The sequence below is a fragment of the Marmota monax genome, unplaced genomic scaffold, assembly GCF_021218885.2.
Source record: "Marmota monax isolate L192 unplaced genomic scaffold, Marmota_monax_Labrador192_F-V1.1 WCK01_AAM20220418_F8-fsc00010, whole genome shotgun sequence".
In the NCBI taxonomy this organism is placed as follows: Eukaryota; Metazoa; Chordata; class Mammalia; order Rodentia; family Sciuridae; genus Marmota; species Marmota monax.
In genome coordinates this window covers 16,789,878-16,813,853 of record NW_026692321.1, presented here as the reverse complement: position 1 = coordinate 16,813,853, position 23,976 = coordinate 16,789,878, and the positions used below count along the sequence as shown (strand labels likewise).

General features: G+C 45.3%; 1 protein-coding gene across 1 annotated transcript; it reads right to left on the bottom strand.

Annotated features, from left to right (window-relative positions):
* Positions 1–113: 113 nt before the first annotated feature.
* On the bottom strand, positions 114–15,609 carry Fam228a (family with sequence similarity 228 member A). Its single transcript, XM_046441366.2, has 7 exons — positions 15,419–15,609; positions 13,388–13,456; positions 11,921–12,112; positions 8,860–8,947; positions 8,596–8,740; positions 3,472–3,610; positions 114–326 (listed from the first exon to the last, which is right to left on the bottom strand). Exons 1-7 carry the CDS (start codon positions 15,503–15,505, stop codon positions 114–116), a joined length of 933 nt encoding a protein of 310 aa, XP_046297322.2. The 5' UTR covers positions 15,506–15,609.
* Positions 15,610–23,976: the final 8,367 nt, after the last annotated feature.

The window sequence follows — 23,976 nt, the reverse complement described above, 5'->3', positions numbered from 1 at the left end:
CTCAAGGTTCCTGTTTCATTACCAGAGAGCTCCATAAACAGTAAGTGCTACTATCTGGACATTTCTTGCAATATCCTTCCACTCCTCGAGGGGGAAACCATATTCCCAATACTTTAACTGTTGTAGGACATGGCAGACCGAAGTCCGTGAAGCTTTATTACCTTGTGCCAATGGTGGCCTTGCCTGGCCATCCCCTGCAGGGAGGCCAGGTGCTTCCCCAGGACCTCGGCTGTCATCACTCTTCTTTCTACGGGCTGTGGCCCCCATCTCTGTTCATGATCCCCAGCCGCCCAGGAGCGGGGTCTCTGCTGTCGGGTCCCTAAAACCTAGTGACAGAAGAGAAGGACTGAGTGTGGTGTAAGGCCGTGGAGGCTCACGGAGCAGAGGGACCTAGAATCCTGCCCCACACCTGGTCCTTCTGCCAAGCTGAGTCTCGGGGGGGCTCTGCATCACCTCCTGCCTCGCTTGTCTCCTCTGCTCTCTGCCGCTCTCCCGTGAGATCTCCATCCTCAGCTGCGTGGACCTTAGTGTGCAGAGACCTGCTGTCCGCACGGGATCCCCTGCCACTGTGCTCAGACCAGCCAGGTGTTCCCAGCACCCTCGCACCCTTCAGTTAGGGACAACTGTGACTGGGTCCTAGCCTACAGATCAGAGGAGTGACGTGCACACTTCAGGCCTGGCCCATGTATGCTAGGGCAGAACTCATCCCAAATTGCTTCCCCTTGATGGTTGACATGAATGAGTTCCCTGGAAGCCAGGTGCTGAAGATGACAAAGGCCCATCAGAAGAGTCCTGAAAGGGGGCCAGTCTACGGACACACCCACCCAATACTTAGGCATGAACAAGAGCAAACTTCTGTGTGTTTAAACCACTATCTACTGTTTGGTGTCAGCAAATAACCTTTGCTACCATAAGAGTAGAGCTGACTAGTCACATGAAGATCTGAAATAAACAAGTGGGTCATCACACCAAAAAGCTTCTATACAGCAAAGGAAACCAAAAAAATGAGGAATAGGAGAAAATACTTGCAAACCATATAGCCAATAAGGAGTCTGTATTCAAAATACATGAGGAAATCATACAACCCAATAGCAGAAAAGCTAAGAACTCAATTTAAAAATGGGAAAGAGCTTGAATAGATTTGGGATATTTACCCAGGGATTCTTTACCACTGAGCTACATCCACATCCCTTTTTATTTTTAATTTTGAGACAGGGTCTCACTAAGTTGCTTAGGGCCTCACTAAATTGCTGAGGCTGGCCTTGAACTTATGATCCTCCTGCCTCAGCCTCCTGAGTTGTGAATAGATATTTTTTTAAAGAAGACAAATGATAATAGCCATAAGAAAAGATGTTCAACATCACTAATCAGGGAAATGTAGATTGAAACCACAGTAAGATACCATATCACACCTGTTAGGTTGTTAGTTATCAACAAGTCAAATTAACAAGTGTGGGTGAGTATATGGAGAAAAGGGAACACATGTCTACTTTCAGTAGAACATAAACTGGTACAGCCATTATGAAGAACAATATGGAGGTTCCCCAAAATTTAAAAACAGAACCTCTATATCGTCCAGTTACTTCACAACTGAGCATATATATTTGAAGGAAATAAAACCATGTCTTGAATAGATATTTTCACTGCCAAGTTTATTGCAACATTATTCATAAGAGCTAAGACACATAAACTAAGTGTCCATTGATAGGTGAATTGGTAAAGACAAGGAAGTCCTATCGTTTGTAACAACATGGATGAACTCGGAGGACATCATTCGCAATGAAACAAGCCAGTCCCAGAAAGATTTACACTGCAAAAACTGGTTGATGTGTGAAATCTAAAAAAGTTGAACTCAGAGAGCAGGTGTCAGGTGAGAGGTGGGAAAAGGGGGAGCCCTTGGTCAAAGGCTGTCCACTTTTAGTCATGACGCTCTAGAGTCCCACTGTACAGCATGGTGACTAAGTTATTAATACTCTATTATTTACGGTTGGACCTCCCTATTCATGGATTCCACATCCATAGATTTAATCAACTGCAGATCAAAAATATTTGGGAGAAAAACTGTATCTGTACTGAACATTTAGACTTCTTTTCCTGATCATTACTTTCTAAACAATACATCAGAACTATTTAAAAGTGCATTTATATTGATCTAGGCATCTTAAGTATCTAGAGATGACTTAAAGTACATAGGAGGATGTGCATAGGGTATATGCAAAAATTACACCATCTATCTAAGGGGCTCAAGCGTCACATGCTGTGGGATTCACAGAGCATCCTAGAAACAATCCCACAGATACCAAGGGACAACTGGACCTGAAACTTGCTGAGAGAGTGGATCTTAAGTGTTCTCACCACACACACAGTAACAGTGTGGAGTGAAGGATATATTAGTATGTACATGAAATCATCGCCCACATTCAATATTTTAAAAAATTGAATGGAGGGGCTCCTTTGCTCTCAAATATAATTATGCTCAGAAAAAGCTGATGAGGAAAGCAGTCTGGTAACCTGCCATCTAAGGAGAATTCATTTGACTCCAGAGAGACTGGGAGAACAACAGGCTGAGGAGAAGTGGGTCCCAAAATATCCAACCAGGTTTTCAAACTGGAGAGAGGAGATGGTCCTTGGCCCTCTGCGTGTGGCTGGTGGAAGGAGAAATCAAAGACGTGCAGCTGTCCACTCACAACAGGTCCTGGACCCTTCGCCTACCGCAGGCACTTTCCCAGGGGCTAACCTCAGGCTTCAGGGCTTGTGGGAGAGGGATGGGGGGTGCAGGCCAGGAGCTGCTGTGCCCAGCAAACCGTGAGCACTGGGTGGAAAACTGATGGCAAAATCCCTGCATATAAACCACCTCTTAAGGCTGGGGCAGCTCTCCTGGCATGCACGAGGCCTTAGGTTCAATCCCAGCACCACTAAAAGAAAATAAAGGTAAAATAAAAGACCTCTTAGATATTTAAAATCTCATTTCGCTTTACCCCTTTTTGTATAAATTTCAGTTCAAAAAATCCCCAATTATTGTGACTGAACTGAAAACAAGATTTTTGGTCAGGCTTGGATGTGAGAAGTGATCAGTGGTAGAAAAATGGTGGGAGGACGCAGACTCATGGAAAAGAGCTGAGACCACCTTAGAGGACAGCTCCTTTCTGCCAAGGGTCTCTTGAAAGTGGGGTCCAAGGTCCCACATCTGCCACTGTCTGAGCCTCATGACCCAAGGCTTTCCCACCCAGAGTGCCCCCCCCCCAGCAGCAGCTCCAAGTCGAGGCAGCCCCACTGGTTCTTGTGCATGGAGTCACTGTCCCCTTCTGCCGCCTCCTCTTTGCCCCTTTCCTGGGCTACTGCCTCCTCTGCCCCCAGGAGCCTAGTTTTGAGGGAAGGCCTTGCTGGGGGCTCTGCTTTTGAGGTGGAGGATACTGTCTTGGGGATGCTGCCAAATCCTGCCAGCCAGGCCCTGCCCCAGGTCTCGCTCACCAGACCCTTCTTCTCAGCCTCTTTGCTCTTGCAGAGCTGGGAGAAACGGAACTGCCTTTCAAAAGCAAGCTGACTGAGGTCGGTCGTCTTCTCCTTACCAAACAGACGCTTCTTTTCCATACAGATAGGCCTTTCAGGACTTTGGAGAAAAGAAGAAACATTATCTCAACTCAGAACAAACTGAACTGTACCATTCTAAGGAATTAATTTAATGAACTCTGTGTTCATTATAAAAAGGAAAAGCCATCGAGACATCAGTGGTAGCTGTCCCTCTGCTATGGATTGGATGAGACCCTTAAAGGTCCTTATTTAAACTCTAGGTTCCCAGGTTGGTAGTATGGGGAGGTCCTGTGAGGCCTACTGGGAGGGTCACAGGTCATGGGTGCATGTCATTGAAAGGGACCATGGGACCTTGATCTTTTCCTTTCTCTCTCTGCTTCCTGACTCCTGATGTGAGCAGTTTGCTCCTACAAGTATTCCTATGATGTACTTCCCTCAACAATGGCCCAAAGCAGTTGGGACCACCTCGTCCTGGACTTGAACCTTGAAAACTGAGCTACGTAAACCTTTTCTCTTTGTAAGCTAATTGCTTCAGGTATTTCACTGTGATGATGTGAAGCTGGCTAATACAGCTCTCAGTCTCTCTGCCCACCCACACCCCTGCTGGCACAGTCTGCAGGTGAGCCGGGGTCCTGGGACCCTTCTCCAGCTGTGGCTGAGGCACAGAGAGAGTTGTGATGAGGGATTAATAGACAGCCTCCAGTGCTCAAGCCCGAAAGTCAGCAAAACTGGAGCATCTGCTTCCTACACCTGCAGAGAAAGCAGCGCGCAGAGAAACAGAAATTAAGCAGGTTCACAAGAAGAAGTGACAGTGAAAACCACATCGTCCCCAAAGGGAAGGGACTGATCTCTTGTCCCTCAAGCAGTCTGGCTTTCTGGCCTCGTCTTTCATAATATGCTGGTGCTTTCTAACATATGTACCTCCCCTGTCCCCCATTTCTTTAACTTGAGAAGGATTATGTTCTTTGTTTATCAAACTGCTTCTTACTCATCTAACCACCTTGTGCTTAAGTCCTTTCTTACTTGGTCAGCTGTGTGAGGCACCCAGAGGGCTGTCACCAAAAGGCTGCAGGTAACCCACCCCCATCTCTTTCCTCCCTCCGTTTACTCATCCTCCACCACTCTCTAGTTGAGCACTGGGAACACAGCCCTGCCCTCAGGGGCTGGCTGCTGGGAGGGTGGGCCATGCTACTGTGGGACTTTCTTGCGGCACCCAAGTGGCCAGTGATAGAGCAAGGACACTCATGACCCCAAGGGTCAGGAGCTATAAACATGCAGACTTGACCAGAGACTCCTGTGGATAATATGTATTTCTTTTCTTTAAGGAAAAGGGATTTTTGAGATGAAGCCAGAAAGGATGTCAGGGCCCAGATGGCACCTCATGTGCCTGTTAAGGAGACTGCATATGTTTGAGAGGGTTATGGGAAGCTACAGAGAGTTCTCAGCTGATTGCTCCTGAGACATCACTCAAGCTGTTAGGCAGAGACTCGACTGGAAGAGACCAGATTAAAGAAGCAGGACCAGCTAAGGCACTGCAACATCAGAGGCTGGGGAGCCAGAGAGGGGAAAGGAAGAGGAGAGAGAAAGAGAATGCCTTTGATGAGAAGTTAGGTTATTATTAATGTTCAAATAAAAATGGTTTTTAAAAGGGCCGAGGATGCAGGTCAGTGATAGAGCACTTTTCTAGAATGTGTATAAGGCCCTGAGTTTGAACCCCAGCACCACGACACTTCCACTTCTGTAGTGAGTGTCCAAATTTGCATTCTGCTGCAACAACTAGTGGGAACCAGAAAATCTACCCCAAACACTCAAAACTGTAAAACCATTGGATGCCTGTGGAAACAATTCCAGAAAGGGGACAGGCTTTCCGGACTGAGCTGACAATCTCCAGCTAAGCCCTGCTTCCACACTTCCCTTGGAGCATTTCGAGTACCAGGGTAGAAACTGATTCCTCTGTGCTCTGAGGATCTTTGGTGGGTTATTTTTCCTCCTGGGACCTGGTAGCTGTCCTCACAGTTAGGCATTTAATCTTGTTCTCAACATCTCCTCCCACAGTGGGCAAGTCAAGCAACGTATTTGAGTTAGGTTCCCCAGTGGAGTGAGGGTGGAGACTCTCCAGACCCCTGAGCACAGACAGACCTCTTCAGAACGTTTTCCTATGAAAAGAACCAAACAGGAATTCTAGAACCGCACAACAAAATGGCTGAAAATAAGAACTCAGCAGATGGGTTTAACAACAGATTATCAGATACAATGAAAGACATTTTTAAAAATCTAGAATCAAATATGGAGAGACAAAAAGAATAGAAAATTCACAAGAAAAGTAAGAGCCAAAAAAGGTCACAGTGAGAAAATCTAAAATATGTTTAACTGGAGTACCCAAAAGAGAAGAGAGAGAGAATATAGCAGCAGTAACAATCAAAGAGAAAATGACTCAGAACGTTCCAAAATCAGCTAAAGACATGAATCTACAGACACACCATGAATTCCAAGTAGAAAAAGAAATCCACATCTGGAAACATCCCATAACACTATAAAAAAAAAAATCAAAGAATGAGAAAATCCTAAAAGTATCCAGGGAAAAGAGATAAATTACTTTGAAAAGAACAACAGTAAGACTGGCACTTGATTTCTTAATTAAAAGACAACAGGATATATGTTAAAACAAAATAACTTCCAACCTAGTATTCTTTATTGTGTAAAAACATGCTTTTATAAATGAAGGTGACTTTACTGTCATGTATATCTAAAAAGAACAAACAAATTTTTTTCTTTTAAATTAAGGTGGGGGGCTGGGGTTGTGGCTCAGCAGGAGAGCACTTGCCTAGTGCATGTGAGGCCCTGGGTTCAATCCTCAGCACCACATAAAAATAAATAAATAAAAACAAAGGTATTGTGTCCAACTACGACTAAAAAAAAAATTTTTTTTTTTAAATGAAGGTAAGCCAGGTATGATAGTGCACACTGTAATTCCAGTGACTGAGAAGGCTGAAGAAGGAGGATCAGAAATTCAAAGCCAGCCTCAGCAACTTAGTGAGGCCCTAAGCAACTTGGTGAGACCCTGTCTCAAAATTTAAAAACAAAAAAGGACTGGGGACCCATCATTATGCACAACTATAATGCACCAATAAAAAATCTGGACAAAAATAGAAAAAAATTGGGAGGAGGGCTGGGAATGTAGTTCAGTGGTAAAGCACCCCTGGGTTAAATCTTCAGTAATAGATAGATAGATAGGTGAAATCTGAAAGACTATTTACTATATAATTCCAAACATATGGGGCTGGGGATGTGGCTCAAGTGGTAGTGTGCTCGCCTGGCATGCGTACGGCCCGGGTTCGATCCTCAGCACCACATACAAACAAAGATGTTGTATCGCTGAAAACTAAAAGAAAATAAATAAATATTAAAAATTCTCTCTTAAAAAAAAAAATTCCAAACATATGACACTCTGGAAAAGAAAAATCTATGAAGATAGTAAAGAGATCAGTGGTTGCTGAGAATGGGGGCAGGGGATAAATTGGTAGAGCACAGATGATTTGGGGTATAGTGAAACTATCCTGTAAGATACTGCAATGAGAGCTCCACATCACTATACTTTGTTAAATCCCATAACATGGTACACCACCAAAAATGAACTGTCACATAAATCATAGACTGATTATGTCAATGTGCGTTCATTGATTGTAATGCACTACTGTGGCAAAGGGTGTCCACAGTGGAGGGAGACGTGTATCTGTGGACAGAGGATATAAAGGAACTGTCTCAGTATTTTATGCGAACATAAAATTTTCTGGAAAACTAAAATGTATTATGTTAAAAAGAAAAAATAAAGGATAAGTAAGCATTTTAAAGCTAATAGAAGCTGAAAGGGTCCCCATAAGCAAAAACACACTAAGGAAAATTACAAAAATGATTTTTGTTTGTTTACTAGTTGTGAAGGATATACTGAAGTATTTATAAATGATACAACTTGAGGCCTAGAAATTCTTCTAGGAAAGATTTGCTTCAGAAAAGAAAGAGCAAAAGTCATAGTGAATCAAGGACCTAGGAATTAGGCCAGAGACTCTGCAACTAATAAATAAAAAAAAAAAAAAGCAGGCCCAAATCTCCATCGTGTCAGAGGCCTTGACTTCCTTAAAAGACTCCTAAAGCATAAGAAGTAAAATCAAGAATCAATAAATGGGATGGGTTCAAACTAAAAAGCTTCTTCTCAGCAAAAGAAACAATTAATGAAGTGAAGAGAGAGCCTACAGAGTGGGAGCAAATTTTTACCACACATACCTCAGATGGAGCACTCATCTCCAGGATGTCTAAAGAACTCAAAAAACTTAACACCAAAAAAACCAAATAACCCAATCAATGAATGGGCTGAAAAAATGAGCAGATTCTTCACAGAAGAAGATATACAACAAATTTATGGAAAAAATGTTCAACATCTCCAACAATTAGAGAAATGCAAATCAAAACTACTCTAAGATTTCATCTCACTCCAGTCAGAATGGCAATTATCAAAAAATCAAGCAACAATAAGTGCAAGGATGTGGGGGAAAAGGTACACTGATTCATTGCTGGGATTGCAAAATGGTATAACCAGTTTGGAAAACAGTATGGAGATACCTTAGAAAACTTGGATTGGAACCACTATTTGACCCAGCTACCCCTCTCCTCTATACCCAAAGGACTTAAAATCAGCATGCTACAGAGATGCAGCCACTTCAATGTTTATAGCAGCTCAATTCACAATAGCTAAACAGTGGAAGCAGCCTAAATGCCCTTCAATAGATGAATGGATAAAGAAACTGTGGTATAGATACACAGTGGAATACTAGTTAGCCTTTTATTTTTAAATATCTTCATTTTATTTGGGATCTGTTAAGTTATTTGTGTTTCATGCTGTTCTCTACATATACTGCCTAACACAAAGGTGATGATAGTAAAAACAAAAAAACCATAAGTCACTAAAAAAAAAAAAAAAATGACTAGTTACAAAACTTACATTAGGAAGTACCCTAAACTGCAGGTGCAACAAGCATTTGCTTGTTCATTTGGGTGCTCTCTCCGTACCTGAATGCCTTACTTTTCCTGGGTACCCCAGAGGCTTTTTGAGACTCTTTCGGAATCACGTTTTGCAGAGTGAAAATGAATGGGGGCCATTTGGCGTGCAGTCTGTCCTTGGTTTCCTTGAGCTCTTTGGCGAAGTATTGTTTTCCTGTAGGAAAATAAAACATCTAAGTCAACACTCTTAAAAACAGCCCCAGTGGGTCTTGGGCTGGAGCATCATTTGACAATTAGCAGTCTCTAAGCCTGAAGTCCCTGACCCCAGAGCACCTGTCTCATATCGACGGCTGGCTCTGGCCTCTTCCTCTGCCTTTTGCTGTCTTCGCAGCAGAGGACCACAAAACGGAGGGACTGGAGCCTGCAAAAAAAGTGACACACTTTGAGACCCAAAATGCGTTAGTATTAGGCTGTTCACACCTGGGCAAAGCATTCCAGGCCTTTGTGTACCCTGAGAACAGAGGCCCAGGAGCACCCCCGTCCACAGAGCCGGGGAGAGTAGACAGCAGCTGCCTCCATGGAGCAGAGGGAAGGAGGTGGCCTGCTCCCTCCGGCTCAGTCCTGCTGTGGCTGGGCCACTACACGCCATGCCCAGGTCAGGTCTTGTCCTGAAGGCTCTCTCAGTCTAGAACAGACAGGTCACACACAGTGACAATCTAGTCTTGAGAGAAGCCAGCTCAGGACACTGCAAGAGCACAAGGAGCGCTCCAACCACCGAGGAGGAAGGAGGCCCTTGGGGAAGCCGCTGCAGAGGGGAACGTTCGCAGGCCATTTTATAAGGTATTTTTTTCTCTCCTCCTGATTATAAGCCTTGGGCTTTTCCCTGTAGTTCCTCACAACACTTAACCCAATGCTGGGCCCGAGGGTCTAGGTGCCACACCAAGCATCACAGACAGGACTCTGCACCTAATAGAAAAAAAAGCAGGCCCAAATCTCCATCATGTCAGAGGCCCTGACTTCCTTAACAAGACTCCTAAAGCACAAGAAGTAAAATCAAGAATCAATAAATGGGATAGATTCACACTAAAAAGTGCATGACCAAAAGAACCTGATCTGGCTTGGGTTTCTGCAAGAAGCAAAATAAACCACGTCTCTCTTCAGGGTGAGACATAGCATTAAAACAAACAACAAAAAAACAAAACAAAACAAAAAAACCCACAACTAACAGCAATATCTGGTGGCTAATTCTGCTGCCCAGGAGCAAAACTAAAACCTGCATCTCTCCGTTTTAACTGGTTCACTGGTAGCTGAGGCAGCTGAAGTCTCAGTCAGTAGGATTCCAACTGTTGGCTCTTCTGGGCAGCCTTCCTGCGACCCCATACACCTTCTGCAGAGAGGACCCTCCTGAGTCCCATTGACTCTGTATAGATCCTGTGACAAGTCACGCTCCACTGTACACACTGTCCCCGGGCCTCTCTTCCTCTGTTGGAGGCCAGTGAACAAATGAATAAATGAAAGAGGAAATTTCTCACGCAGATACATTATGCAACCATCTAAGTTATTTGGGTTCCTATTCTAATAGTCAGGGAAAGGCTTATTTGGAATTTAGAAAAGGGATAGAGAATAACTCTGAGAACTCGCAGGCTGGAGGGGGGGGCGGGCGGGGAGGGGGTAGCTCAGTGATAGAGAACTTGCCTAGCATGTGTGAAGCCCAGAGCTCCCTCCCAACACACACACACAGAAGCACTAAAATGACGAGGTTTTCCCAACTCCAGCACTCCTAAGGATAAATAAATAAAAGACGCCTACCGTGCTTTTCCATAATTTGGTTTCTTTCTCTTCCTATAGAAAGGATCATCATAATGATCCCTAGATACAATTTCTTTTCGGAAAAAAACACACCTAAGAGCAAATCACTGTACAAGAACTGTTTGCAAGATTCATAAAAACCAAATAGCCAAATGCTCATTTTTAGATAAACACACAGCTTCAAAGGGTTATAAGAGGCTTTGGCAGAAATTTAGACTGCAGTGAAAGTCCACCATCTTTTACAAGGAATCATTCAGTTTTAGTCTGAAATCACCAAAGAGCCTTGTTTTGAGAACTTTCTGCTCCACAAGGCAGTCGCTCTTTGGGTCATTTTAATCATGAGGAAGTTTATCCTTAGACTGAGGGTGATTCTACCTTGTAACTTCCTGGTGCAGATGTGAGTTCACACGCCTGCCCATCAGTCACAGGTCTGCCTTTCATACACTTAGTATTTACTCCCCTTCGGGCCAGCTCCTGGGTAAACACCCACCTCTCTCCACTCTTCCTGCTATGAAGTGGCGCTGAGACTCCACCCTCTTCTAAAGGTTCTATAGCTGTGTGGCAACAGGAGTGACAGGGCCAGACAGGCTGGGCACAGCCTATTTCACCTGAGAGCGCAGATGTTTTGGTGGACGCCAGTTCACGTGGCTCACACTAAATCACAGACACTTGAAATCACTTGGACTTCAACATGTTATTTTTGAGAAGTGACTTTCCTGTGGTACACGTATATGATCTCACTTCTGGACATAACTAAGATTGTGCACTTTGATCATGCACTCATAGGGTATGTAGGTATTTAACATATATATCAGAAATGTTGTTCACAAATACACTTCAACACTCTGACATCCCAACTAAACTGTTCTACATCTCCAGTAAATACCTAAGGAGGGGGACCAAAAAAAAATGAAGAGTGGCTGGATATGGTGGCACATGCCTGTAATCCCGCTGCTCGGGAGGCTGAGACAGAAGGATTGCGAGTTCAAAGCCAGCCTCAGCAATGACGAGGCGCTAAGCAACTCAGTGAGACCCTGTCTCTAAATAAAATACAAAATAGGGCTGGGATATGGCTCAGAGGTCTCTGGTCGCGTACCCCTCAGTTCAATGCCTGGTATTCACACCCCCCCCCAAAAAAAAAAAGAGTGAAAATACTGTAGACAAATTTGGTACTGCAAATAGGTGGGCCTAAATTCCTAAGGAGACTTCTGACCTCAAAAGTTAAAAGAAAAAAACATCTTCAAAGTAAGAAACCAAACGCATGTTGTTTTGTAAAGCCAGTCTGAAGAGCTGAACTGTTAGCCCTGTATCAATGGCTGGCTGACCACAGATATTAGAAAGGCTCTCTCCTGACTCTGCGTGGACACATGACCCAGTCCTGGCTAATGAGAGCTATGGGAAAGCTGGGTAGGGGATCCCTGATCAAAGAACAGGGAGGAGAAGAGTCACTAGCGCCTCCCCCACTGCAGCTATAAACACCATTAGGCAAATGTGAGTATGATGAGATGAATGGAAAATATTAAGAAATATTATGGATAGAAAAATAGAAAAAACTGACATTTATTAAAAAAAAAAAACTCGGTACCGTTTTATCTGTGGATTTTAAAAAACATTCAAAGTTCTCTCGCTTTGTTTTTTCAGCTCCTCTATTTGAAGTTACTTTTCCCATAATTCTCTGTTGAATGGGCTCTGCAACATTCATAATCCATTTTCTGTGTAACATCTCTTTTCTTCTTTCCTTAAAAGTATCCAGATGCTGAAAATATGTATCCAATCTCTATTGAATACAAACAAAACAGATTATTAAGAAATTTTCCATTTATGGGGATTTGAATATGGGGTGAGGGGAAGACACACTTGTCTCTATTCCTGAGCAATCCACCACATTCCGGCTGCCAAGTCCTAGCACAAAATCCTGAGAGCACGGAGCAGGAAAAAGACGTGAACAGTCCTAAGGCACACCGTGCCTTCATACTGACCTGCATTTAATTCATTAACCAGATTAAACTGTTTCTAACTCCCCAATTTTTTTTTTTTTTTTTGCTTCTTTTTAAGGATTTCAAAACATTTTCTGGTTACCCAGTCCATGTCCAGCCCTTATCATCAGAAAAGGTTGTGACTAAATTGGGAGAGCAAAAAAGAGCACCAAATTTGTTTAGACACCTCATTCCGATCTATAAACAGGCTACTCCCACCTACCACCTTTGATGCCCAAATGAGAACATATGTGTATTTTCTTCAACTGCAAACCACAATACAAATGTCAAAGTATTATTAGAACTCCCAATTTCAATCCCCCTCACTAAGATCAACCCCCCTTAAGTTTACTAATTCCATAGTGATGATGGATCGTTACTCTTGAATACTAATTCGTTTTGGTGGTTTTAGGAGATACAGGAGGAGGAGGCAAGTTTCAGGAGGAAAGAATTTCTATGTAGTCCTAGGACAAAGAAGGGGAGCAGTTAGAACAATCCCTCAGACACAAACAGGATTCAGGACTCTTAGTGATCCTGCAAGGAGGTGGCACAATCTCAGGTCTCTGCAGTATAAGGAGTGAATCAGAGGAGCCTCATTCTCCCTACAAAATGAGTCTCTTTGACGCGGTGCTACAGTTTGGACAGTAAGTCATCCCAGAGAGTTGAATGCTCGTCCCAGCTGACAGCACTATTGGGGGTGGTGGAGGCGAGGCCTTACTGGAGGAAGTAGGCCACTGGGGGGTAGATTGAGACCCCTACCCCTTCCTCTCTTTCTCTTTTTGCCTCCTGGCTGCTGTGAGATGGGCAACTCTGCTTCAGCATGCACTCCCCACCATGAAGTTCTGCCTTGCCACAGGCCCAAAACCATGGGGCCAAGTGACCACAGACTAAAACCTCTGAAGCTGGGAGCCAGAATAAACCTTTCTTCTTTTTAAGTGGTTTATCTCAGGTATTCGTTGCAGTGAAGAAACCCGACTAACACAGGGTGACACCAGCTCTCGGTCATGCTCTCTGCATCCCTCCTGCTCCCCCCCCCCCAGCACACTTAGAACACACAGTCTGTAGCCAGCGCTTACCTTCACAACATAATTTTCTCGAAATAATATTGCATGTACAGCTTCATCAATGTCTTCTCTAGCTAATACCTAAAATTACAGAATTGGAGAGGAGGAGGTTAATCCTGAAGAAACAAACCAGAATGACAAGTCTCAGTGTAGGTTACCCATAGCTTTAGTGTAAATCTAATGGCTGCACCTCAAAGCATAGTGTGTAACTTTTTATTAAGGAAGATTGTGAAAACTCATCATCTAGGTTCATCAATGATCAACTCACAGTCAATTTCATGTGATCTAAATCCCTACTCATTTTCCGCCCTCCACCCAGATGACTCTGAGACAAATCCTTGACATCAGGGCTGGGGTTGTGGCTCAGAGGTAGAGCGCTTGCCCAGATGTGTGAGGCACTGAGTTCGATCCTCGTCACCACATTTAAAAAATAAATAAAATAAAGGCATTGTGTTCATCCACAACTGAAAATATTTTTAAAAACCCTTGACATCATACCATTAAGTCATTTTTTAAGTACCAAGAAGCTTACTAATTAAAGGGATCCTGTACAAATTGAAGCCTCTTTTCGGGTACTCATTTATTAGGTATGTTTTAAAGGGCCCTTGACGTCTCCTATCTTCTGAAAGGTCACTTCATAGGTCAAAAACACAGGAAGTTCTGTTGAGAGCAACATCTAGAGTCTCCAAGCTACTTGTCCCAGCTTCTGATTTCTTACAGACCTTGTCTCACACGAGGGACTTTCTGTTTCCATTATGAGTTTGAGTGAAGCTGATGCCTTTAAATCTTCACTGTGGGGCTTTTTCGTTTGGATAAGTATAAACTGGTCTGCAGTTTTGATTCCTATATTGCTAAGGAGGAAAAATGAAAGGGCAATAAAAAGCCAGTCTCTGAGCCTGGCACTGTGGCCCACGCCTATAATCCCAGAGACTTGGGAGGCTGAGGCAGGAGGATCACAAGTTCAAAACCAGCTTCAGCAACTTAGCAAGGGCCTGTGTCAAAATAAAAATAAAAAGGACTAGGGATGTGGCTCATTAGTTAAGCACCCCTGGGTTCAACCTCCAGTAAAAACAAAGCAAAGCAAAACAAAACAAACAAACAACAACAACAAAAAACCCCACCAGCATCTGGAAGAGATACCTGGAATAATTTTCTCTAGTGAAAAATCATACAGGTTCTTAAAATGTTGTTATTCCATCTCTGGTTCTTCTTTCTGTTCCTGCCACTTTTGCATCAAAGTCAACTAAACCCCAAATCAAAATACCCCATCTGTAAATAAAGAAATCTCAGAAAGGAGAGCTTTATTTTTATCCGTAGTTTCATATCTTCATGTGAAATCTAAAATGATATTTGAACAGCTAGTTGGATAATCTCCAAAAAATGCTCTTTATAGTGTAAACAGAATCTCACTTCAAAGCCTTCTCAGACTTATTTTAAGAAGGAAACTGAAAACGTATGTAAAACAAACACGTTTCCCCGATACTAAACTATAAATTTAGAACCAATCATTCTATTTGGGGAAGTAGAAATCTGACAACTGTCTTGGGAACCCCCCCCCCGCCCCCCAGCCACCCCTGAGGAGGAGGAAGCAGATGTCACACACACTGTCTGTTGTGCTGTGTGGCAGGCTGAGCCCAGGGGCGCAACCCCGGAGCCACATCCGCAGCCCTTTGGATTTTTATTTTGAGACAAGGTCTCTCTAAATCATACTAAAGCTGACCTCGACCTTTAGATGCTCCTGCCTCGGCCTCCCAGATCTCTGGGATTACAGGAGTGTGCACCGCGCCGGCTCCGGGTCAGGTTGTTAAACCACCTTTTTTGTTTGTTAAAGAAATGGGCAAGAAAATAGGCAGAACTTTCCTTACAAGGAGGCCAATCAGAGGGCGGTAGAGACAACCACGCTGTGCTCACGAGGGAATCCTTACCAGACCTGGGTGCGAGGAACTGCCCGGGAGCCCCTGCGGGGCAGCTGGCCTCCCCCCGCCGGCCTCCCCCAGCCCGGCCAGGTGTCCAGCCACCCCCGGCGGTTGATGGGCGCCTCACCTCCATGAGCGGCACGGACTCGGGCTGGGGCCATCTTTTTAAGTTCTCTGGACTGAAATGTTGAGCGTAGTTGGACGTGGCAGCCATAGACCGGAGTCCTCGGGGGAGAAGAGGCAAACTAGGGACGCCCGGGTCCTCGCCCGCCCCTCTCCAGCGGCCGCAGGTCCCACCACACGCGCCCGCCTGGTCCTGGGCAGTGTCCTGGTCCGGCGCCAGGAGGTCGCAGGCCGCCGGTGGCTGGGGTGCGCGAACCCGCGCGCCCGAGGCGGCCTCTAACGCCTGCCCAGGGAGCCTCGCAGCCCGCGACCCCGCGCCTGCGGAGGCCGGGGCAGGAGGTCGCCTCCGGAGGTCGCAGGTTCGAGGTCAGCCTCAGCAATTTAACGAGACCTTGTCTCAAAATGAAAAGAATAAAAAGAGCCGGGCGCGCCGGGTGGCCCGCGCCTGTAATCCCAACGGATGTGGAGGCTGAGGCAGGAGGATCGCGAGTTTAAAACCAGCCTCAGCAAAAAACCAAGGCACTAAGCAACTCAGTAAGACCCTGCCTCTAATAAAATACAAAATAGGGCTGGGGCTGGGGCTCAGTGGTTGCGTGCCCCTGACTTCAATCCCTGGTACCATGAATAAATAAATAAATAGGGCTGGGGATGGGGCTCACTGCTAGGGTGTCCCTGGGTTCAACCCCTGGTATGGGGTGGGGGGAATAAAGGAAGGACCTATAACGCCCCCAGCAACACCACCTACGCCCCTGATGGGATCAAGCTTCCCGCAGTCTGCAAGCTAGCTCCAGGTAGCCGGCAGCTCTGTCCGGGTCTTTCCCACCCTAAAGAAGGAGCTCTATGCTGGGCTCAGGGGCTGGTCCAGTTGATTTTCTATTACATTATTAAGTTTTTAATTTTTATTTTAGTTGTACCTGACAGTAGAAGGCATTTTGGCAGAATGATACATAGATCATACTTATTCTATTTAGGATCCCACTCTTGAGGTTGCCCATCATGTGGGTTTGCCTGGTCATGGATGCAAATACAAGGCTAGGAAAGTTCTGACCAGTTGGTTTTACTCTCTCCTATTCCCTCCTTCTCTTCCTTCCCTTGGTTTCCCTTTTCCAGTCCAACTCCCTTGTTTGGGGTTAGCATCCACAAATGAGAGAGATCATTCTGCCTTTGGTTTCTCGGGATTGGCTTACTTCACTTAGCACGATATTCTCCATTCCATCCATTTATTGGCAAATGCTATGATTTCATTCTCCTTTATGGCTGAGTAATATTCCACTGTGTACAAGTACCACATTTTCTTTATCCAGGTTGTTTTCATAGCTTGGCTACTGTGAGTTGAGCTGCCTTAAACATGGATGTGGCTATGTCACTGTAGTATGCTGGTTTTAAGTCGTTTGGGTATAGACCAACTATTACATTATTGATTTAACAGGTTCAAATATCATTTGTGAAAAGCAAGGAAACTGGTATATTTTTATGATTTTCTCCTCTTCCCCTCCTAATTTGTAGCAGTGTTCATAACACTTTAATTCCATCCCATCACCATGACCACTTTTTTTTTTTTGGGGGGGGGGTCTCTTCTTACAGTTAACAGAGTCAGTATTCCCATTGAGTCCTTTTACTATATATTTTTTGGAGGTGTCTCGACCCACGTTCATGATCTAATCTTTTTTTTTCAAGAAGAGAGAGGCCTGGGCCAGGCAGCTCAGTGGTGCAGCACTTGCCTAGTATGCTCCAACCCCGGGGGGTTGTATCCCCAGCAGTGCAAAAACAAAACCATTCTTTTTTATTGCCAAATAATATTCTATTTTATGGATATAACACATTTCATTTTACCTACTTATCAGTAATGAACATTTGATTGTCTCCATTTTGGCGATTCGGAATAATGCTGTTTCGTCTACGGCCATACCACCCTGAACGCGCCCGACCTCGTCGGAATAATGCTGTTTTGAATCTCTTGAAGTAGAGAACTCTGCTTAGTTTTTTGAATCATGGCACACTGTCTGATCATGAATTCTATCTGGTGGGTGTTTGTGTAATCCCCTCCCCCACTTGTTTCCTTGCTGTGTTTTATGGTCTCTCTGGACCTCGTGCCAGTTCGTTTTTGATGACTCGTCTGTGAATGAAGTGAGTGTTTTCCAAACTAACTAGTTGCGGGAAGTTTCAGTGAAAGAGACCCTTGGGACTGTGCCCCACGCTGGTAGGATTTTCCCTGTAACCTGGGATTTCCTGAGTTCCTTTAGCTTTTCTTCTCCTTGGCCAACAGAGACAGGCAGCCAGAGGGCTGTCCGTGTCGTTCTTCTACCACCATCACAGGAGCAGACTCTTGCAGCCAAATGTCTGGCCATGAGATTCTTTGTTCGGGTCCCGGGATGCTGGGAGCTGGGGGTCTTGCCTCTGCCTCTGCAGTGCAGGGTGACCCTCAGCGTGGGGAAAGCCCTTGGTCGGTGCATTCTGTCCCCTGCAGCCAAAGCCATCATCTGTCTTTCCTCCTAGTCTCCTGCTTTCCCTCCTATTTCATAATTTGGATTTTCATCATCTAGTTTTCTCAGGTCTATTGTTATTTCTGTTTCTGTTTTCCTTAATATCTGTGAGTGATTTGTAAGAATAATTGTAAATTCTTGCTTGGTACCACACTATGCAGGCTGGAGGCATAAAATATTTACAGAAAATGAAAATCTGGCAGTTTCAGGTAAACCCAGCTGTATGCTGCAGGGGGTTTCAGAAGCCCCTTGTTTCCCACATCCCAGGGCTGTCTGATTTCAGCAGCACCACTGACTGCTGCTGTAGTGTCGTACCACCTCGATTGCCCTGCTGTGTGCACCTCTCTTCTTCCCTTACTAGCCAGGCGACCTTTGGCAAATGACGTCTTCCTTCTGTGCCTCTATTTATACATCAGTAAAGCAGATATGATAATTCTTCAAGTCCTTTAAAAAGATCCCCTTTGCCTAAGGAAGGCTAAATTCTGCTCTCCTGCACTGTGTCCTGTGCTTTACCATGACGAGGACTGAAACTCCACATGAGCCCCAGGGTGATGTTCCGAATGCCAATCAGCAAGTGAGCAGTCACGATGAACTTTTAAGTTCTCTAGAGAATACTGGAAAAACCTGGGGAGGATATGTGGACGTGGATTTTAAGGGTGCCTGACCAAAGGAAACATACCTTAATTTAGAAACAATAAACAGGAACTCAATAAGATCACTATCATTTTTATTAGACCTTTCAGCAAAAATTTTTTAAAATGTATTCATTTTTAAAATTTATTCTAATTTGTTATACATGATGGCAGAATGCAAATCATTTCATATTATCCATATAGAGCACAATTTTTCAAGACACTGATTGTACACAAAGTATTTTCACACCATTCATGTCTGATACATGAACTTAGGGGAATGATGTCCATCTTATTCCACCACCTTTCCTACCCCCTTGCCCCCTTCCTTCCCCCTTCCCCTCCCTCCCCTTTGCCCTATCTAAAGCTCCTCCATTCCTCCCATTATGAGTCAGCATCCTCATATCAGAGAAAACATTCGGCCTTTGCTTTTTTGGGATTGGCTTGATTCACTTAGCATGATATTCTCCAACTCCATTCATTTACCTGCAGATGCCATGGTTTTACTCTCTTTTAATGCTGAGTAATGTTCCATTGTGTGTATGTGCCAAAGTTTCCCTATCCATTCATCCACTGAAGGGCATCTAGGTTGGTTCCACAATTTAGCTATTGTGAATTGTTTCAGCAACATTTTTTAATTTCTGGGGAAAATACCTTTGCAATAACTGTCCATCCATGGTATTGCCATTTCTTAATTGCTGTAGGCATTGAGCTGAAAAACGAATGATTAAAAAAAAAATATTGCAGATGTTTTCCTTAGAGATAGAACAGGATGTGTGGGCTTTCCTCAGTCCTCACCTGCAGGATTCCTGCTTGCAGGTAAATTCCTGAAACAGCTGTCTTGTGTCTCCCCTTCCCACTGTATGCTCCTTGATTGCTGAGACCTTTGGAAGATGACAAAAGGGAACAGTTCAGTGTGCTGCAGTGGCGAGGGGCTTGCGGTAGTACAAGCAACTAAGCTGAGCGGAGGCCCCTGAAGCCTAGTCCTGGCAGAGCTGAGAGATTAATCTTGCAGGCAGGTCTCCTGAGTCCCCTGCCTCTGCCTTGCCTTGCTCTATCTAGTGCCGCAGTCTGGCTGGGCACAAATGCCGCAGTCTGGCTGGGTACACAATCACGAGCCACCACACAGCTTGTAGATTCAAACAGCAACTCTTTATTCCCGAACTCACACCAGCCGTCTACAATCACGTTCTGGGGAAATCCACGTTCTCTGCCCAAATCCACCCCCACTGGGCTTCTGTCTCCCAAAAAATACTGTCTGAATCCCGTGAGAACTCAAGGGGAACTCAGGCAGCAGGATACGCCCTATTCCCAGCAGGAATAATCTTAAACCTGGAACCTAAACCGGAACGCCCTAAACCCGATTATCCTAAACCTGGAACACCCTAAACCTGGAACCGCCCTGGTCCTTGAGCAAGGTCACCTACATGCAATGTCACTGCAAAATGTCCTATTTCCACGAGTCCTTCCACTAAGTAACATGGGGTACGCTGGCAAGGAAATTGTCATACCTACTTGGCTAATGGCTCCCAGCAATCTAGATTCGGAAACATGGAAATACCAGGGACAGAGCCAGCCATAGCGTGGATGGAGCAGGTCACCAACGCATGATATGAATGGAAGGACCCCCAATGGTCCTGCTTTCCGAGGTCAGTAGACTTGGAGTAGTAATTTATACTGAGATGGTTGTGATTTAGAAAATACTGGATTCCATTCTTTGGTCAAACCTCTAGATTTCCCTAAACCCCATCTCACCATCAGCTGATGACCTCACGTCACTGAGAAAATGAGCAGAAATAAACCATCTTCCTTCATGGAATCGGCCCAGCTAACATCATCTCTATCCAGACTCTGCTTTCCTTCCTCCCACTACAAGGAGACTGTGGTGGGCTTCAGCCCAGGACCCCTGCGGGGAGCCACTGTGAACCACTGGAGGGTCGTGTAGAAGCTGTATCCCTAAGATGGGCTGGTCTGTCCAGCCCCTGCTTTTTAAAATTACTTTCCATGTCCTCCAGTTTTTTCACTATTTCCTCTTTCTTAGCTTTTTTTTTTTTTTTAATTTATTTAGTGGTGCTGGGGACTGAGCCCAGAGCCTTGGGCATGCCAAGCAAGCACTCTGTCAAGTGGGCTATATCGTCAGCTCCTCTTTCTTAGCTTTTATTCCACAGCCAGCCCATCCCACTGAGGGGAACCTCGATTCTGTCGCCTGCACAGGCGGGGGGAGGGGGGGGGAATGCCGCCTCTTCACCTCCTGCTCTTCCCGCCAGCGGCCCCCCCCTCATCAATTTGCTCTCCCACTGGTGCATTTCCACTGGGAGACTGCACAGGTCATGGCATCTGGCATCTGGTAAGAACATTTCCTTGTCCCCGACCCTCTCCAGCCACCAACCCATCTCTCCACTCCCCTGATAGCAAAATTCCACAAAAGTTTTGCTGATATCCTGTCTTCCCGCCCTCACCCCGTCCTCTCTTGAATCCCCTCTCATCAAGCTTTCCTTCCAACGGCTCCATGGCTCCACGGCTCCACGGTAACTTCAGTGATGAAGTCACCAGTTGCTTCTCAGTCTTGCTGAATACAGAGGAAATCCTCAGTGCTCATTTTGCTTGCCGCCTGGCGGCATTGTGACATAGTGGTGGTGCCCTCTTTTTTGACACCCTCTCCCTCTGGGCCTCTGCGACACCACGCTTTTCCTTTTCTTCCTACCTTGGTGGCCAGCCACTTGCTCCTTTCACGTTTTTTCCACTGGCTCTGCCTCCTCCTGCCAGCCTCTAAATCTTGGAGTTCCTCGGGACTAGTCCTCATCCTTCTCCTGACACTCACTGCCATGTGATCTCCTAATCAAATAGCATCTCTGTGAAGATGGCTCAAAGTCTCATCTCCACCCAAGGCTGTTCTCCCAGCTCCAGCCTGTGCGTGCTGCTGCCCACTGCGTGGCCCCGGGGGATGTGGAATGGGCAGATCACAGGTACGGATGGACGCGCACCTGATTCTAGTCTCTGAGTCTCTTAGGCAATAGATGCTATGTTCTAAAGAGAGGTGTGGAGACCACTCTTCAGATTTGCAAAGTAGAGGTGAAACTGGTGTGGTGTTTAACTACTCATCCACATGAGGGGTATTCAAAGGTCAGAGGCTGGCACTGTAGCTCAGTGGTAGAGCATTGCCTGGCATTTGTGAGGCACTGGATTCGATTCTCAGCAACACATATGAATAAGTAAAATAAAGGTCCATCAACAACTAATATATATATATATATATATATATATATATATATATATATATATATATACACATACATATTTAAAGTGGTAGAGAACTTGCCTCGCACACACGAGGTCCTGGGTTCGATCCTCAGCACCACATAAAAATAAATAAGTGAAATAAAGGTATTGTGTCCAACTATAACTAAAAATATATATATTTTTAAAAAGAGGTCAAGAATTTAAACTGAAGAGGAGCGTTTTTTTTTTTTTATTTTTTTTAATTTTTTTTTGCAAAGAGTCGTTGGTGTTTTGCGAGCACTCCTGACAACACATCAGGTGTTGGGACGCATGTTTGCAGTAGATCAGTGATGAGCCCACCTAAGTAAATGGACCCAGGTTGTGTTGGCTTGGATCCTGCCTGAAGGAGCAAATCTCTGCAGAAGGAGTAGTGGGACTTCCATCAGAGGCTGAGGGGTAGAGTCATAAGCAACCAGCTGGAAAAGAAACCCTCAGATGAGAAATCTCCAGCAATAGGAGTTTTCTCTGAAGATCACTTGAAAGTGTCCTAGAGGATGCTTTAGACTAAACTAGGTATCATAACATTAGAGGTAAGAGGAACTGGGTGAGGTGGCACAAGCCTGTAATCCCAGCAACTCGGGAGGCTGAGGCAGGAGGATCACAAGTTCTGTAAGGGTCCCGCGAAACGTCAGAGAAAGAGACCACCAAGTGACCACTCATGCAATTGGCAGAAGGGGGGATTTATTGAACCAGCATGCTGGGGCTCTGTGCCCACTCAAGAAGGGAAAGCAGCCCAGAGCCCCGAGCAGGGGCTGAGGATTGCTTAAGTACACTTTTTGGGGAGGGCGGAGGGCTTTGTATACATCAGAACAAATCATCATTAGGCGCGGGAAAATTGAACAACAACTCCTAAACATGATTGGTTCATTCATTGGCGGGAACAGGTCAGGCTGGAGTGATAGGTCATTCCTAAGGAGGGGGTTACATTTAAACTGATTGGTCCAGGCCCTGCAATGCCTGCGTGCAACCACACAGACCCCTTCAGTTATTAAACAACCAGACAATCAGGGGAAATGTTTACTGGGCGGTTCTAAGCATTGTCTTAACAGCTAACTCAGACCTTGCAGCTTAGAAACTTTTACAACACCCGATCTTTTACCCTTTAACTTTTACGCTTTAACTTCAATTTCTTTTACCCTTACAGTTCAAAGTCAGCCTGATCAACCTATCGGGACCCTAAGCATCTTAGCGATATCCTGTCTCTAAATAAAATATTTTTTAAAAGGGCTGGGGATGTGACTCAGTGGTTAAGCGACCCTGGGTTCAATCTCTGATACCAAAACAAAACAAACAAAAAACTTTGGGGATAAGAGACTTCCTGCCCCACTACCTCTTTCTTCCTCCCACTAGGACTCTGAAGAGACTAGAATCACAGTGGCATGATGCAGAGATAAGAAATAAAGAGGAAGATGGGAAAGAGAGGAGATGTCTACCCCACTCTCCTGTCCTGCACTGCCAGCCTCAGCAACCCAGGCCAGGGAGAGAACGGAGAGAAATGAAGATCAGCATTATTGCCATTAGACCAGAGAGGCCATCTTAACTACCTAAGGGAGACTTTGTAGCCAGAAGACTTTACCTTCTGAAAAAGCCCAGGACAGGAGGAAACTACCCCAAACAGAACATGCTTAGGTGGCTGGTGAAGGAAAACCTGAGTGGCTTTGTAAGTATACCTGGCAAAGCCTCCTTCTATGTTGCACTGGAGGCCGGGTACTCGAACTGAGCCCCACACAGGACTGCTCTGCTCACACTTCTCTCTTCAGTGAATAGGCCCACAGGCCACCAGGCCCCTCAGGACAGAAAGCTAGGGGAGGGCTGTCTTTGACTCTTGCTTCCCCCCACTCACCATGGCAACAGGAAGGAGCTCTGCCAGCTTGTTCACCTCCCGCTACCCACGACGGCCCCGAGCTCCGGCCACCATGCTCCTCTGCCTAGTCCCGGCTCCTAGCTGCTCTCCTGCTCCTATGATAGGGTGTACAGCAGCCTTATTCTTACGCTGAAAAGGTTGAGATCGTATTTCTCCTTGGAGAGGCTTCCCATCCCACTTTGTCTTGTATTCCAGCTCCCTGTGGTGGCCTGTGACCCTCGTACAGCTGGGCACCTGCCTCCCCCGGCCTGTCCCCTGCCTTTCCCTCCACACTCACTGTGTCGCAGCCTCGCTGGCCCTGGCT

Excerpts from the sequence above, each read along its gene's own strand:
- Fam228a (XM_046441366.2), bottom strand. The coding sequence starts at position 15,505 with ATGGCTGCCACGTCCAACTACGCTCAACATTTCAGTCCAGAGAACTTA. Across the intron at positions 13,457-15,418 it reads AGTCCGTGCCGCTCATGGAG|GTATTAGCTAGAGAAGACAT; the intron begins GTGAGGCGCCCA and ends CTGTAATTTTAG. Across the intron at positions 327-3,471 it reads AGGCTGAGAAGAAGGGTCTG|GTTTTAGGGACCCGACAGCA; the intron begins GTGAGCGAGACC and ends TTCTGTCACTAG.